General features: G+C 38.8%; 1 protein-coding gene across 2 annotated transcripts in view; it reads right to left on the bottom strand.

The window, feature by feature from the left end:
• Nucleotides 1–3,627: 3,627 nt before the first annotated feature.
• Nucleotides 3,628–16,823, bottom strand: part of CUNH12orf4 (chromosome unknown C12orf4 homolog) — a 52,832-nt gene continuing 39,636 nt past the window's right edge. For both annotated transcript variants that reach the window (XM_008704880.2, XM_008704879.2), the window contains exons 12-14: nucleotides 5,443–5,500; nucleotides 4,788–4,855; nucleotides 3,628–4,185 (exon numbers count right to left, since the gene is read on the bottom strand). In XM_008704880.2, the coding sequence (XP_008703102.1) occupies nucleotides 4,093–4,185; nucleotides 4,788–4,855; nucleotides 5,443–5,500 (219 nt within the window). In that variant the 3' untranslated portion in view covers nucleotides 3,628–4,092. The remainder of the gene's footprint in view (nucleotides 4,186–4,787; nucleotides 4,856–5,442; nucleotides 5,501–16,823) is intronic.

The following is a 16,823-nucleotide window of genomic DNA, read 5'->3' on the forward strand; positions in this document are numbered from 1 at the left end:
TTCTTACCTTCATCAAATAGTTCCCCAAGTCCCATAGCCTTTGTACAGCCTTCTAGAGGCTGACTCTTGCTAAGCACTGTGCCTGTGTGTGCAAGAAACTCAGTAAACACTTGGCATTTATTGAACGCGATTCTAGGGTCAATCTGCCACTCATGTTGTCCTTATCCCTGCCCTCCCTTTGTAATGTACTCTCACATAAGTATTTCTGTCTAAAGTTGTGGTTCCCAGCTTGAGGTTCCTGGAATTTGTGGTCCTTGGAGAGGTTACGGAGTTATTAAAAAAATCTTTCTGAAAAGAAGGGGCACATGAACCCCAATGTTCATAGCAGCAATGTCCACAATAGCCAAACTATGGAAGGAGCTGAGATGTCCTTCAACAGATGAATGGATAAAGATGTGGTCCATGTATACAATGGAATATTACTCAGCCATCAGAAAGGATGAATACCCACCATTTGCATTGACATGGATGGAACTGGAGGGGATTATGCTAAGTGAAGTAAGTCAAGCAGAGAAAGACAATTATATGGTTTTACTCATATGTGGAACATAAGGAATAGAGCGGAGGACCACAGGGGAAGGGAGCGAAAACTGAATGGGAAGAAATCAGAGAGGGAGACAAACCATGAGAAACTCTGGACTCCAGGAACAAACTGAGGGTTACAGAAAGGAGGGTGGCAGGGGGATGGAGTAACTGGATGATGGGTATTAAGGAGGGCATATGTTGTGACGAGCATTGGGTGTTATATGCAACTAATGAATCATTGAACACTACATCAAAAACTAATGATGCCAACTAATATGTTGGCTAACTGAACATAATAAAAAAAGAAACTACAAAACTAAAAACAAAAAAATCTTTCTGAAATACATTTCACTGGGATGAGACCTTGCAGGTTAAGTAAAACAGCAAGGTTGTTCTTGTGAATTTCCCTGGTATTACACAATAATTCTATATATTTTATGTGTAAAAACTACATATGGGAATTATGCAATGATCATCTATGTGAGAACACTATGTATTGTTTGCTAATACTGTCGCTCAGCTTCACAGATATGTCTTTAACAGCAAAAAAAGATTACTTTTTTTTTTTTTTAACTTCAATCGTTTGCTACGTAAAAGTTCTCAAAATATTCCAGAGAAATACGGGGAAGATCATGGAAAGGGTCTTTGATGGTTAAAGGGTAGCAAACCATTGATCTAAATTGTTCTGAATACATGGTACTTTTGGTAAATAGGTATCATAAAACATTTTCATTTCATAACCGTGATAATGATTTTCACACTGCTGTAACTCCTTTTGAGCAAAGCAGTCCAAGTTCATCTACATGGGAGAACGGAGTAACAGAAAAGCAATCATTCTCACCTAGAGACTGACAAACAGCCAAGACTCCGCTAAGTTTTGTTCCTTCTTTCGGCACAGCTCTGCTGATTCTCCTTAGGGCCTCTACATTAGCAATGTTTCCGTGAATTCATCTTTCCTTTATGGAACATTTTTTCTTCTTGAGAGTGAGCCAGCATCCAACTGAAGTGGCACGAATGATGTGTGCACTGTGCCAGTAAGAGATCTGCCAACTCCCAGGCAAACTAAGTTGTGTTTCTGTTGAAATTCTTTGTCATGCATTTCTTCCTTTCCGGCCACACTGTCAGGCTGAGAACAGCTGGTGCCACACTTCTTGATCAATGGCAAGGTTATAGCTTTGCTTGGTTTTGTGCTTTGAGAATAAAAATCAGGGAATGGGAGGACAGAGCAGTATAGAATGGAGACACCAGACTCAATGCCCCTGTGTGATTTCCAAAGCATATTTTTAAGGCCTTGAGGACCATATTGTCATCTGTCTCACAAACACTTAACTGTTTATGAAAACAGAAAGCTTCATGCTCACCAATGTTTGAGCTGAGGCCCTCTACCCCACCCCCAATAAGGCTCTGTGGTCAGCTTCTCTCAACTTACCAGTGCCTCCCTTCATTTGATTTCTGTTCCTATCTGTATCTTAGACCTAGAATGCCCCTTCCATTCTCAGCCTGCTAAGATACCTTTTTCATATCACTCATGAAGTGCCCCAAACCACTCCCCTCCATGAAGCCCTCTAGAACACTCAGAAAAGGTCATGATCTCACCCTTTCCGGCCCAAACACAAAATTCCGAACTTCCTCATGTACTGCTTCACTTAAATCCCCATCACTTGAATACATATAATTAGTGCTTTAAATTATATATTTGTTATTAGCTCAGAGTTTGGTATGTCTTCATATAATATCATAAGCATTTTTCCAATCTTACCACTCCGTATATCTCATAATACAGTACCATGTGAAAAAAAAGGATACTTAATACATTTATCTTGATTCCATGGGCCAAATAGTACCTCTAATTGCCCTGGAGTGAAAGCCACTACATTATAGAGTGAAAAAGGAAGGACGGGGCAGCAGCATTCACCAAGTTTCCATGAGTGAACCCTTACTCCTACCCTCTGACCTCTGGCTATGCCCCTAGCTGTTACCTGTCCACTTAGCTACAGGACCTCTATGGAAAGATTCTCAGTTTCTCTTCTTGAACGCCTTATGTTGATCCAACTACACCCACCTCCAACTTGACCTTTCATATTATGATCTAAAGTAGTCTTTGATACTGCCCTAACAGTATTTTCACCCCTGTCTACTCTGCTTTGCATTAGAATCAGTCTCAAGGATAACAGCGATGGCTGGAAGACAATTTCTCACTGTGAGAGCAGAATACACTTACCTTCTTCTTGGTGGGATCACCAGGCTCTCTGGAAAGCATGTGGAAGGTATTAGTGCGTAATGGACACAGTCTGGAGAGCATGTTCTCCTTAGTGTTGTTACTTGGACAGTCATTTTCTTGCATCAAGACATAGAAAATCAAGACACATTCTGTATTATGGGAAAGCATTTTGTGTGTCAAAAGAGTGTCTATAAGTTACTACATTTAGATATTTAGGTATACTAACAAGAGTGCTTTCTGTTTCTTGGAATAGGCCATTAACACCTCTTCATGATGTCAGATGTCCTACATTTCGTTTCATTGGTCAGTTACAACATCCACACAACTTGGATATGAGGAAACTATTGCTTTTGTAAATGTCTTTGTGTAATGTAGTCACTACTCATAGCAAATGTGTTACAGATGGGAGAAATAAGTGATATTCATCATCTGAGAAAGTAGGAAAGATGATGAAAAAGGAAAGGAAACAGAGCAGAGAAAGAAATGGAGACAGTTAACAGCAGTGGAATGCAGGAAGTAGAATGGTTAAGGAAGTTGAGAATGCAGGAAGCAGATTGGAGAAATAAAAATGATCTTTGTTGCCTGACTGTCATAATGTTAACGAGCACTAAAATCCTGCCAGGTGCTGGTTTGGACTAACTTTCCATTGGGCTTGCAAATGAGCATACTATTTTCCCAGCCCATGAAATGTTGTTAATAGACAAGGGCAAGGTCATATAGAGAGGATGAGACAGAGGTAAAAAATTCAAAGTCCTTTCCTGATTTTTTTTCTGAATTATAAAACCTTAGAAAAAGCTTTTGAAACAGGAGAATTTAAAAGAATAAGCATGTCTGTCTCATATGCTTGTGTTTCTACAATGATTTTCACAAGAAATCCATACTTTCAAGGTATATCTCAGTGCCTTTTAATTTTTGCTTGGCAAATAAGGTAAAGGAAAGATTTTATTTTTATGGTTAATTTAGTCTTACACTTGATATGATTCAAACCTTTTGGAAAAGTCAAATGTCTCCACAAAAATGCAATTAACAATCTCCTATATCAAGTGTCCAGGTATGATATAGAGGACGTTTTAACTACTCATATTCACAGACAGGGCATAACAGTAGAAAAAAAGATTTTTTCATAAAGAAATTTTAAGAATAAATGTATAAGTAAAAGGCTGATCACTAGACTTTATGGTATATGAATTTTTGGAAGGTTTCACAGACATACATCATGATTTGATTTGTGGCTTGGATTACAAGTTCTCTTTCTGGGCGTCTTTTGCTTGACAGAATCCCAGCACAGCTCAAGTTCCTGGAAAGTTTAACAGTCGTCTTCTGCCAACGTGTCAGTCTCTAAGGGTTTAGTGCTTGGATGTCAGAGTAAGTGTTGATGATACTCGGAAGATCTGGGGGAGCATGTTACTAAGTTGATAAAACATTTCTTCAGAAATACTCTGTAAGAAGTAAAAAAAAAAAAGTTCACACCTGTTAAATCATCACTGATTTTTAAATTTTTCAAGTAATTTAAAATACGGAACTAGTCCTAGATAGGGAGAGCAGTATATGAAAATTCTCTTTCATGACTGAGTTAACTGCATGGTTATGGGCAGGGAGTGTTTTTCTTCTGAGAACCTATGTTGTTTCTGTCAAATAGTAAGTATGATTACCAGAAAAATCCCTAGATAATTAGTGTAATAAGTAACTAAAGTACCACTGATTTTTGCTAAGCTCTACATAGAATACAGAATCCTTTCCTGCTAATGCACTTTTACATGAATTCTTCAAGATCTATAGAACATAAATGTGGGAAAAAAGCAAAAGATGAGTCAAATTTGGTTTTGGGGTTAAATAAAAGATCCTTTGAGTGGCAGATGCTGACATCTTTGACAATAAACTATATGCCTCTATGGCACCCAAACACTTCTCCCCTTAATAAATAGAAAGCTGTTAGCAATTTATTATGTTATATCGAGTTTCGGACAGGGTGCCTAGCTGTATCTGGGAGCAATATTATAGCAGAGAGTAAACTGGGGAAAGACCTATTCAGATAACACACCTGTGGTACCAGAAACTGCACTGTCCTGGAAATTCCTCCATCCCATGAGGCCATTTCCATCATGAAACCTAAAACAGAACAATAGACTTTGCTGAATTATGAGTTCTGGTTTCAAACCTACCAGTCCCTTATGAAGATAAACTGAATTTTCACTGTGGGGTTTCATGTCTTGCTTTTTTAGGTAGCCACTTGTGTGTGGGAGAGGCTAGGCCCAAAGAACAGATAAACTTTTGCAATCCTTAATTCCCCGTGCCAGAGAGGTTTAACATAATTTTGTCAATGCATTTTTATTCATGATTTCTCAAGTCCTATTTAGTCTCTATATAATAAAGCTAAAGCAGGTTATTAAAGGATAATTGAAGATGTGGTTCTATTTTTTTCTTTTTAAGAAAATAAAAAGGCAATAGACAGCAAGCTATAATCAGAGCAAAATATAAATACCATCCAAATATCTTTGTATTTAAAGAGGGCCAGAGATGATTTGTTTATTTTATGACTGGAAACAGATAAGTAAAAAATATTTGCCTTGTTAAACCACTTTTAACTGAGTCACCAGAGGACAGAGGTAATGTTCATAGTCTCCTGGTTGCTCTACTTTCAATAGTTGGGACTAAGAAATACAGGTCCTGTTGTTAAAATACAAGGTTATGCTCACCTTTGACACACTTAAACACAAGTTCTGCTCTCCTTAAGCACCATGGTATAGTCATTTCCTAAAAAGAGAACCAAAACAAATCATGTTTTTAACAGAACTTTGTAAAAAAAAAAAAAAATCAAGTCTTAATGTATCTTTAACGTTGACCATCTACTTTGTGAACAGATTCAGGCAACTATTTGCTAACTTTAGCTGGATTTCTTCTGGTTTTTAGATATAATTCCTTATAGCTGTTGGACTACATTTGTGGAATACAACCAATTTAATTATCCTAGTAAATATAGTTAAAAAAATAAATATACCCTTAAAACTTTCTAGATAATTATTCTAAAGACAAATAAAGTGACAGAAGAACTCCAACTACTCTCAATTTTAGCATGAATAATTCCAATAACTTGTATAATAGTGGAACAATGCATTAAAATGCTTTTACTGTATGTTATTACAAAAGTGACAGAAATACACAAACCTCCCATCCCAGCCACCTACCAAATCAAATGCATTCATTTTTCTATACTCCTTTCTAATCTCAGATCAAATGCACACATGAGTGCTATTGCCAGACTATAACTGATTAATTTATAATTTTCTATAGTTGCGATCAGTGATTATACCATTTCAAATTCTACTTTTCATTATCACCAGAATTACTTTCCCATTTGCAAGTCTTCATAATCATAACATAATATACATGTATTATTTCATTAGAGTGATTCTCAATCTTTTTGGGTCTTGGGATCTTTTACACTCTTTTTTAAAAAGATTTTTATTTATTTGACAGAGAGAAAGAGAGAGAGCACAAGTAGGGGGAGGGGTAGACTCCCCGAGGAGCAGGGAGCCCAATATGTGGGACTCAATCCCAGGACCCTGGGATCATGACCTGAGCAGAAGGCAGATGCTTAACCAACTGAGCCACCCAGGAGTGCCGATATTTTACACTCTTAAAAATCAATGAGGACACCAATGAGCTTTTGTTTATGTGGATTTTATCTCTTGATAGTTATTACATTAGAAATTAAAACAGAAAAATGTAAAAAATACTAATAATGAAGCAGCAGAAAGTGAAATTAAAGAATCAATCCCATCTACAATTGCACCAAAAAACCATAAGATATGTATGAATAAACCTAACCAGAGAGGTGAAAGACCTGTACTCTGAAAACTATAAAACATTCCATGCTCATGGATTGGAAGAACAAATGTTGTTAAAATGTCTATAGTATCCAAAGCAATCTACAGATTGCTATCAATACAATCCCTATCAAACCACGAAGAGCATTTTTCACAGAGCTAGAACAAACAATCCTAACATTTGTATGGAACCACACAAGACCCTAAATAGCCTAAGCAACCTTGGAAAAGAAAAGCTGGAGGCATCACAATTCCAGACTTCAAGTTATATTACAAAGCTGTGTGATTCAAGACAGTATGGTGCTTGCACAAAAACAGACACATAGATCAATGGAACAGAATAGAAAATCCAGAAATAAACTCACAACTATATGGTCAATTAATCTTCAACAAAGGAGGCAAGAATATGCAATGGGAAAAACACAATCACTTCAACAAATGGTGTTGGGAAAACTAGACAGCAACAAGCAAAAGAATCAATTTCACTTAAAAATGACAATGAGAAACCTATTGCATGTTAACATATTTTTAAAAAAGATTACTTATTTTAGAAAGAGAGAGAAAGCGCATTGTGTGTGGACAAGCAGGGGGCGGGGAGAGGGTGAGGGACAGGAGACTCCCCTGAGTGCAGAGCCCAATGTGGGGATCAATCTCACCACCCTGAGATCATGACCTAAGCTGAAATCAAGAGTCCAACGCCACCTGGGCGCGCCTAACTTTTTTTTTTTCCCCAGTAGAAAGTAACTATTTCCTGAAACAAAAAAAATTTAAGTGAGAAGAGTGGCAATGGTTTACATATTTTCAAATCTCATTAAAGCCTGGTTTAATAAAAGACATTTGGATTCTCCTATCTGCTCTGCATTTAATCTGTTGTGTAGAGTCTCTGGAAAAACTCACAGATGCTCCTGAAAGAATGAGAATGGAAAAGATAAATAATGCCTTAGTAGTATTATGAAAATATTTTAAATCTGGCTGAGCCGCAGAAAGGGGCTAAGATCCTAGGAGGATCTTCAGAACACAAATTTAAAAACTGCTGTTTTAAGCATTGTCCACAATAGCTAAATCGTGGACGGAGCTGAGATGCCCTTCAACAGATGACTGGATTAAGAAGATGTGGTCCATATATACAATGGAATATTACTCAGCCATCAGAAAGAACGATTTCTCAACATTTGCTGCAACATGGACAGCACTGGAGGAGATAATGCTGAGCGAAATAAGTTAAGCAGAGAAAGACAATTATCATATGGTTTCACTCATTTATGGAACATAAGAAGTAGGAAGATCGGTAGGAGAAGAAAGGGATGAAGAAAAGGTATCTCAATGTGGTTTTGATTTGAATTTTCCTGATGGTTAATGATTTTGAACATTTTTTCATGTGTCTGTTAGCCATTTGTATGTCTTCATTAGAAAAGTGTCTGTTCATATCTTCTGCCTTTTTTTTTTTAATGATTTTTTATTATATTATGTTAGTCACCATACAGTACATCCCCGGTTTCTGATGTAAAGTTCGATGATTCATTAGTTGCGTATAACACCCAGTGCACCATGCAATACGTGCCCTCCTTACTACCCATCACCGGTCTATCCCATTCCCCCACCCCCTCCCCTCTGAGGCCCTCAGTTTCTTTCTCATAGTCCATAGTCTCTCATGTTTCATTCCCCCCTCTGATTACCCCCCCCTTTATCCCTTTCTTCCCCTACCGATCATCCTAGTTCTTATATTCCACAGATGAGAGAAATCATATGATAATTGTCTTTCTCTGCTTGACTTATTTCACTTAGCATTATCTCCTCCAGTGCCGTCCATGTTGTAGCAAATGTTGAGAACTCGTTCTTTCTGATAGCTGAGTAATATTCCATTGTATATATGGACCACAACTTCTTAATCCAGTCATCTGTTGAAGGGCATCTCGGCTCCTTCCATGATTTAGCTATTGTGGACAATGCTGCTATGAACATTGGGGTGCATATGGCCCTTCTCTTCACTACGTCTGTATCTTTGGGGTAAATACCCAGTAGTGCAATTGCTGGATCATAGGGTAGCTCAATTTTTAACTTTTTAAGGGACCTCCACACTGTTTTCCAGAGTGGCTGTACCAACTTGCATTCCCACCAACAATGTAGGAGGGATCCCCTTTCTCCACATCCTCTCCAACAATTGTTGTTTCTTGCCTTGTCTATTTTTGCCATTCTAACTGGCGTAAGGTGGTATCTTACTGTGGTTTTGATTTGAATTTCCCTGATGGCTAATGATTTTGAACATTTTTTCATGTGTCTGTTAGCCATTTGTATGTCTTTATTGGAAAAGTGTCTGTTCATATCTTCTGCCCATTTTTTGATTTGATTATTTGTTTCTTGTGTATTGAGTTTGAGAAGTTCTTTGTAGATCTTGGATACTAATCTTTTATCTGTAGTGTCATTTGCAAATATATTCTCCCATTCCGTGGGCTGCCTCTTAGTTTTTTTGACTGTTTACTTGGCTGTGCAGAAGCTTTTTATCTTGATGAAGTTCCACAAGTTCATTTTATCTTTTGTTTCTCTTGCCTTTGGAGATGTGTCATGAAAAAAGTTGCTGTGGCCGATGTCAAAGAGGTTGCAGCCTATGTTCTCCTCTAGGATTTTGATGGATTCCTGTCTCACATTGAGGTCTTTCATCCACGTCTTCTGTTCCAGGAGCACATCCAGTGTACTACACTATATTGAATTATTATGACACCTCAGGCCTGTGAGTTTCTCAGACTTTCTTTGTTTTTGATGACCTTACAGTTTTGAGGAGTCCTGGTCAGGTAATCTGTAGAATGCTTTCTATTGGAATTTGTCTGATGTTTTTCTCATGGTCAGACTGGCGCAATGGATTTTGGTGGGAAGACTACAGAGGTAAGAAGCCATTTTCATAGTATCATATCAAGAATTCAAATTAGCAACATGATTTATGACTGTTGATATTGATCGGAATCACCTGCCTGAGGTAGTGATTCTCAGATTTCTCCACCGTAAAGTTATTCCCCTCTCCCATTCCCCAACCTTTCCATAACACACTTTTTGGAAAGAAGTCACTCACTGTGAGCAGCACACATGTAAAAGGTGATTTTTGCTTCCGTCCTTGAAGAATGAGTATCTACATAAATTATTTGGAATTCCTCTGCACTGTTTCTTCTCCCCTATTTATTTATTCAGTCATCTGTTTATAACAGTATAGACTCATGGGTATTTACTTTATACAATGGGTTATAATTCAATGATTATTAATTACCAAATGTTTCCCAGTTTTATATTCTAATTGACCTTACTGGCAATAATTCACATTAGTGACCACTGCCTTCTTTCATAAAACTTGCTTGCCCCCCAAAACTGAGAGCTTTTCCCCTAAGGTCAGGAACAAGACATGTTCATGTCAGCAACAAGGATGTTCATGTCAGGAACAAGGATGTTCACTCTCATGACTTTTATTCAACATAGTACTAGAGGTGTAGCCACAGCAATCAGACAACAGAAAGGAGTAAAGGCATCCAAAATGGTAAGAAAGAAGTAAAATTTTCACTATTTGCAGATGACATGATATAGAAAACCCAAAAGACTCCACCAAAAAAAAACACTAAAACTGATAAATGAATTCAGGAATACTGAAGGATACAAAATCAATGTACAGAAATCCACTGCATTTCCATACACTAATAATGAAGCAGTTAAAAAACAGAGTAAGAAAATGTTCCCATTTATAACTATACCAAAAACTGTAAGATACCTAGGAATAAACCTAAACAGACAGGAAAGACTTGTACTCCAAAAACTATAAAACAGTGATAAAAGAAATTGAAGATGACACAAAGAAATGTAAAGACATTCCAATTCCAACCTCATGGATCAGAAGAACAAATACGGTTAAAATGTCTATATTACTCAAAACAATATAAACATTTAATGCAATCCCTATCAAAATACCAATGGCATTTTTCACAGAGCTAGAACAAACAATCCTAAAATTTGTATGGAACCACATAAGGCCCTGAATAGCCACAGCAATCTTGAAAAAGCAAAGCTGGAGGCATCACAATTCCAGACTTCAAGTTATATTACAAATCTGTAGTGATTCAAGACAGCATGTTCCTGGCACAAAAACAGACACATAGATCAATGGGACAGCATAGAAAATCCAGAAATAAACCCACAACGATATGGTCTTCAACATTAATCTTCAACAAAGGAGGCAAGAATATGCAATGGGAAAAAGTCTCTTCTACAAACGGTTTTGGGAAAATTGGACAGCAACATGCAAAAGAATGAAACTGGACCACTTGCTTATACCATATACAAAACTAAGCTCAAAATGGATTAAGGATCTAAAATGTGAGATCTGAAAACAAAAAAATCCTAGAAGAGAGCACAGGCAGTAATTTCTCTGATATCAGCTTTAGCAATCTCTTTCCAGATATGTCTCCTGAGGCAAGGAAAATAAAAGCAAAAATAAACTATTGGGAACACATCGGAAAAAAAAAAAAGCTTCTGCACAGCAAAGGAAGTAACTAAGAGAACTAAAAGACAACCAACGGGAGAAGATATCTGCAAATGACATATCCAATAAAGGGTTAGTATCCAAAATATATAAAGAATGACAGAACCCAACACACAAAAAACAAATAATCCAATTAAAAAATGGGCACAAGACATGAACACAAATTTCTCCAAAGAAGACATCCATAAAGCCAAAAGACACATGAAAAGATGCTCAACATCATTCATCATCAGGGAAATGCAAATCAAAACTACTATGAGATATCACCTCACACCTGTCAGAATGGCTAAAATCAAAAGCTCAAGAAACAAGTGTTGGTGGAGAAACAGGAACCCTTCTGTGCTGTTGGTGGGAGTGCAAATGGTGCAGCCACTGTGGAAGACAGTATGGAGGTTCCTCAAAAAATTAAAAAATAGAACTACCCTACAATCCACTAATCACACAACTGGGTATTTACCCAAAGAATACAAAAACCATGAATTCTAAGGATATATATACTCCTATGTTTACTGCAACGTTATTTACAATAGCCAAGCTATGGAAGCAGCCAAAGTGTCTATCAATAAGATGAATGGATGAAGAAGATGCGGTATAGATCAAGTTAAGATGGCGGAGAATGTTTTCATTTTTTTCAGCTGGTCCCCTGAGTCGAGTTGGATAGATACCAGACCATCCTGAACATCCACAGATTCAGCCTGAGACGCAGGAAGATACATCTGGATCTGTACAAATGAACATCTCCAGCGATGAGTATTGAGGTACAAAGCGGGAAACTGTGAAACCTCGCACAGATATGGGAAGATAAACAGAAGGGGGAGGGAGCCGCCGCGTTCGGGCGCCGGGAAGCTGTAGCCACCTGCACGGAGGAGTGGGCGGACTTGTGGACCGGACCCGCGAGAGAGCGGACTGAGACCGTGAGCCGCGGACGTGTGCCACCAGACTGAAACGGAGCTCTGGTGCGCTCACTGGAACCAGACTGAGACCGGGAGTTCCGGGAGCGTGGGGACGGCTGGCGGTGTTAGAAACACAAAGGACAGAGACGCGCTGGCCCTGGAAGTGAGGGCTGGGACGCCGGGTGTGGGGCGCACATCCCGGGACGCTGCAGGGTTGAGCAGCACCAACAGAAACAGAATTAAAGTGGCCAGAACATCAGTGGAGAACGGTCCGCAATCCCTCTGTTCTGAGACAGAGGCTGAGATTCGGCCACTGCTGCTCTGACTCTCAGAAGAGGCACAGCAGACCGCCAGGGAAAGCCGCCAGAGAAAACCTGGAAAGACCAGCTCACAGTGTGCGCATCCCCATCCTCCCTCCCAGGAGACACGGAGACTCTACCCAAACAGGGTTGCCTGAGTATCGACGTGACAGGCCCCTCCCCCAGAAGGCAGGCTGAAAAACCAAGAAGCCCACATCCCTAAGATCCCTATAAAACAAGTGTGCACTACCTGGGTCCCGGTCAATAATCTGGGCTCTGGACAACCCCGCAACCTCTCCTCATCAGAATGATGAGAAGGAGAAATCCCCCCCAGCAAAGAAAAGACAACGAGTCTGTGGCCTCTACCACAGAACTAATGGATATGGATATAACCAAATTATCAGAAATGGAATTCAGAGTAACAATGGTCAAGATGATGTCTAGACTTGAAAAAAGTATTAACGAAAATGTTAATGAGAATATAGAATCTCTAAGGGCGGAAATGAGAGCAAATCTGGCAGAAATTAAAAATTCTATGAGCCAAATGCAGTCAAAACTAGAGGCTCTGATGGCCAGGGTGAATGAGGCAGAAGAACGTATCAGCGAATTGGAGGATGGGTTAGTAGAAGAAAAAGCTAAAATAGAATCTGGACTCAAAAAAATCCATTCTCAGGAATGTAGGTTATGGGAGATTACTGACTCAATGAAACGCTCCAATGTCAGAATCATCCGCATCCCCGAGGGGGTGGAGAATAACAGAGGTCTAGAAGACATATTTGAACAAATTGTAGCTGAAAACTTCCCTAATCTAGCAAAGGAAACAAGCATTCGTGTCCAAGAGGCAGAGAGGACCCCTCCCAAGCTCAACCACGACAAACCTATGCCACGCCACATCATGGTGCAATTCGCATATATTAGATCCAAGGACACAGTATTGAAAGCGGCCAGGGCAAAGAAATTTCTCACATACCAAGGCAAAGGTATCAGAATTACGTCAGACCTGTCTACACAGACCTGGAATGAGAGAAAGGGTTGGGGGAGCATATTTAAAGCTCTTTCAGAGAAAAACATGCAGCCAAGGATCCTTTATCCAGCAAGGCTGTCATTCAGAATTGATGGAGAAATAAAGACATTTCAGAATCGCCAGTCACTAACCAATTTTGTAACCACGAAACCAGCCCTACAGGAGATATTACGGGGGGTTCTATAAAAGTAAAAAGGCCCCAAGAGTGATACAGAACAGAAAGTCACAGCCAATACAAACAAAGACTTTACTGGCAACATGGCAACATTAAAATCATATCTCTCAGTAATCAGTCTTAATGTAAATGGTTTGAACCATCCCATAAAACGCCACAGGGTTGCAGATTGGATAAAAAGAAATGACCCATCCATTTGCTGTCTACAAGAGACTCATTTCGAACCCAAAGATGCATTCAGACTGAGAGTAAGGGGATGGAGTACCATCTTTCACACAAATGGACCTCAAAAGAAAGCTGGGGTAGCAATTCTCATATCAGATAAATTGGATTTTAAACTACAGACTATAGTTAGAGATGCAGAAGGGCACTATATTATTCTTAAGGGAAGTATTCAACAAGTGGATATGACAATTATAAATATATATGCCCCCAACAGGGGAGCAGCAAGATACACAAGCCAACTCTTAACCAGAATAAAGAGACATATAAATAAAAATACATTAATAGTAGGGGACCTCAACACTCCACTCTCAGAAATAGACAGAACACCCTGGCAAAAACTAAGCAAAGAATCAAAGGCTTTGAATGCCATACTCGACGAGTTGGACCTCATAGATATATATAGAACACTACACCCCAGAACCAAAGAATACTCATTCTATTCTAATGCCCATGGAACATTCTCAAGAATAGACCATGTTCTGGGACACAAAACAGGTCTCAACCGATACCAAAAGATTGAAATTATCCCCTGCATATTCTCAGACCACAACGCTCTGAAATTGGAACTCAACCACAAGGAAAAATTTGGAAGAAACTCAAACACTTGGAGACTAAGAACCATCCTGCTCAGGAATGACTCGATAAACCAGGAAATCAAAAATCAAATTAAACAATTTATGGAGACCAATGAGAATGAAAATACAACAGTCCAAAACCTATGGGATACTGCAAAGGCAGTCCTAAGGGGGAAATACATAGCCATCCAAGCCTCACTCAAAAGAATAGAAAAATCTAAAATGCAGTTTTTATATTCTCACCTCAAGAAGCTGGAACAGCAACAGAGGGACAGGCCTAATCCACGCACGAGGAAGCAGTTGACCAAAATTAGAGCTGAAATCAATCAAGCAGAAACCAGAAGTACAGTAGAGCAGATCAACAGGACTAGAAGCTGGTTCTTTGAGAGAATCAATAAAATTGACAGACCACTGGCAAGACTTATCCAAAAGAAAAGAGAAAGGACCCAGATTATTAAAATTATGAATGAAAAAGGAGAGGTCACGACGAACACCATTGAAATTGGAAGGATTATTAGAAATTTTTATCAACAGCTATATGCCAATAAACTAAGCAATCTGGAAGAGATGGAATCCTTCCTGGAAACCTATAAACTACCAAGATTGAAACCGGAAGAAATTGATTCCTTAAACAGGCCAATTAATTATGAAGAAATTGAGTCAGTGATAAACAACCTTCCAAATAACAAAACTCCAGGCCCGGACGGTTTTCCTGGGGAATTCTACCAAACATTCAAAGAAGAAATAATACCTATTCTCCTAAAGCTATTTCAAAAAATAGAAACAGAAGGAAAGCTACCAAACTCATTCTATGAGGCCAATATTACCTTGATCCCCAAACCAGGCAAAGACCCCCTCAAAAAGGAGAATTACAGACCGATTTCCCTAATGAATATGGACGCCAAAATCCTCAACAAGATACTTGCTAATAGAATCCAACAGTACATTAAAAGGATTATCCATCACGATCAAGTGGGATTCATACCTGGGATGCAAGCGTGGTTCAATATTCGCAAATCAATCAGCGTGATACATCATATCAACAAGAAAAGACTCAGGAACCATATGATCCTCTCAATCGATGCCGAAAAAGCATTTGACAAAATACAGCATCCTTTCCTGATTAAAACCCTTCAGAGTGTAGGAATAGAAGGTACATTTCTCAATCTCATAAAAGCCATCTATGAAAAGCCTACTGCAAATATTATTCTCAATGGGGAAAAGCTGGAAGCCTTTCCCTTAAGATCAGGAACTCGACAAGGATGCCCACTCTCGCCACTATTATTCAACATAGTACTAGAAGTCCTTGCAACAGCAATCAGACGACAAAAAGGGATCAAAGGTATTCAAATTGGCAAAGAAGAAGTCAAAATGTCTCTCTTTGCAGATGACATGATACTCTATATGGAAAACCCAAAAGAAGCCACTCCCAAACTATTAGAAGTTATAGAGCAATTCAGTAACGTGGCGGGATACAAAATCAATGCTCAGAAATCAGTTGCATTTCTATACACGAATAACGAGACCGAAGAAAGAGAAATTAGGGAATCCATCCCATTTACAATAGCACCAAAAACCATACGTTACCTTGGAATTAACTTAACCAGAGACGTAAAGGACCTATATTCTAGAAACTATAAATCACTCTTGAAAGACATTGAGGAAGACATAAAAAGATGGAAAGATATTCCATGCTCATGGATTGGAAGAATTAACATAGTTAAAATGTCCATGCTACCCAGAGCAATCTACACTTTCAATGCTATCCCGATCAAAATACCGAGGACATTTTTCAAAGAACTGGAACAAATAGTCCTTAAATTTGTATGGAAACAGAAAAGGCCCCGAATCTCCAAGGAACTGTTGAAAAGGAAAAACAAAGCTGGGGGCATCACAATGCCGGATTTCGAGCTGTACTACAAAGCTGTGATCACAAAGACAGCATGGTACTGGCACAAAAACAGACACATAGACCAATGGAACAGAATAGAGAGCCCAGAAATGGACCCTCGGCTCATTGGGCAACTAATATTTGATAAAGCAGGAAAAAACATCCGGTGGGAAAAAGACAGTCTCTTCAATAAATGGTGCTGGGAAAATTGGACAGCTACATGCAAAAGAATGAAACTTGACCACTCTCTCACACCATACACAAAAATAAACTCCAAATGGATGAAAGACCTCGATGTGAGACAGGAATCCATCAAAATTCTAGAGGAGAACATAGGCAGCAACCTCTACGACATCGGCCAAAGCAACCTTTTTCATGACACATCCCCAAAGGCAAGAGAAACAAAAGATAAAATGAATTTATGGGACTTCATCAAGATTAAAAGTTTCTGCACAGCCAAGGAAACAGTCAGAAAAACTAAGAGGCAGCCCACGGAATGGGAGAATATATTTGCAAATGACACTACAGATAAAGGACTGGTATCCAAGATCTACAAAGAACTTCTCAAACTCAATACACGAGAAACAAATAAACAAATCAAAAAATGGGCAGAGGATATGAACAGACACTTTTCCAATGAAGACATACAAAT

Source organism: Ursus maritimus, unplaced genomic scaffold, assembly GCF_017311325.1.
Source record: "Ursus maritimus isolate PB19 unplaced genomic scaffold, ASM1731132v1 scaffold_26, whole genome shotgun sequence".
Taxonomy (NCBI): domain Eukaryota; kingdom Metazoa; phylum Chordata; class Mammalia; order Carnivora; family Ursidae; genus Ursus; species Ursus maritimus.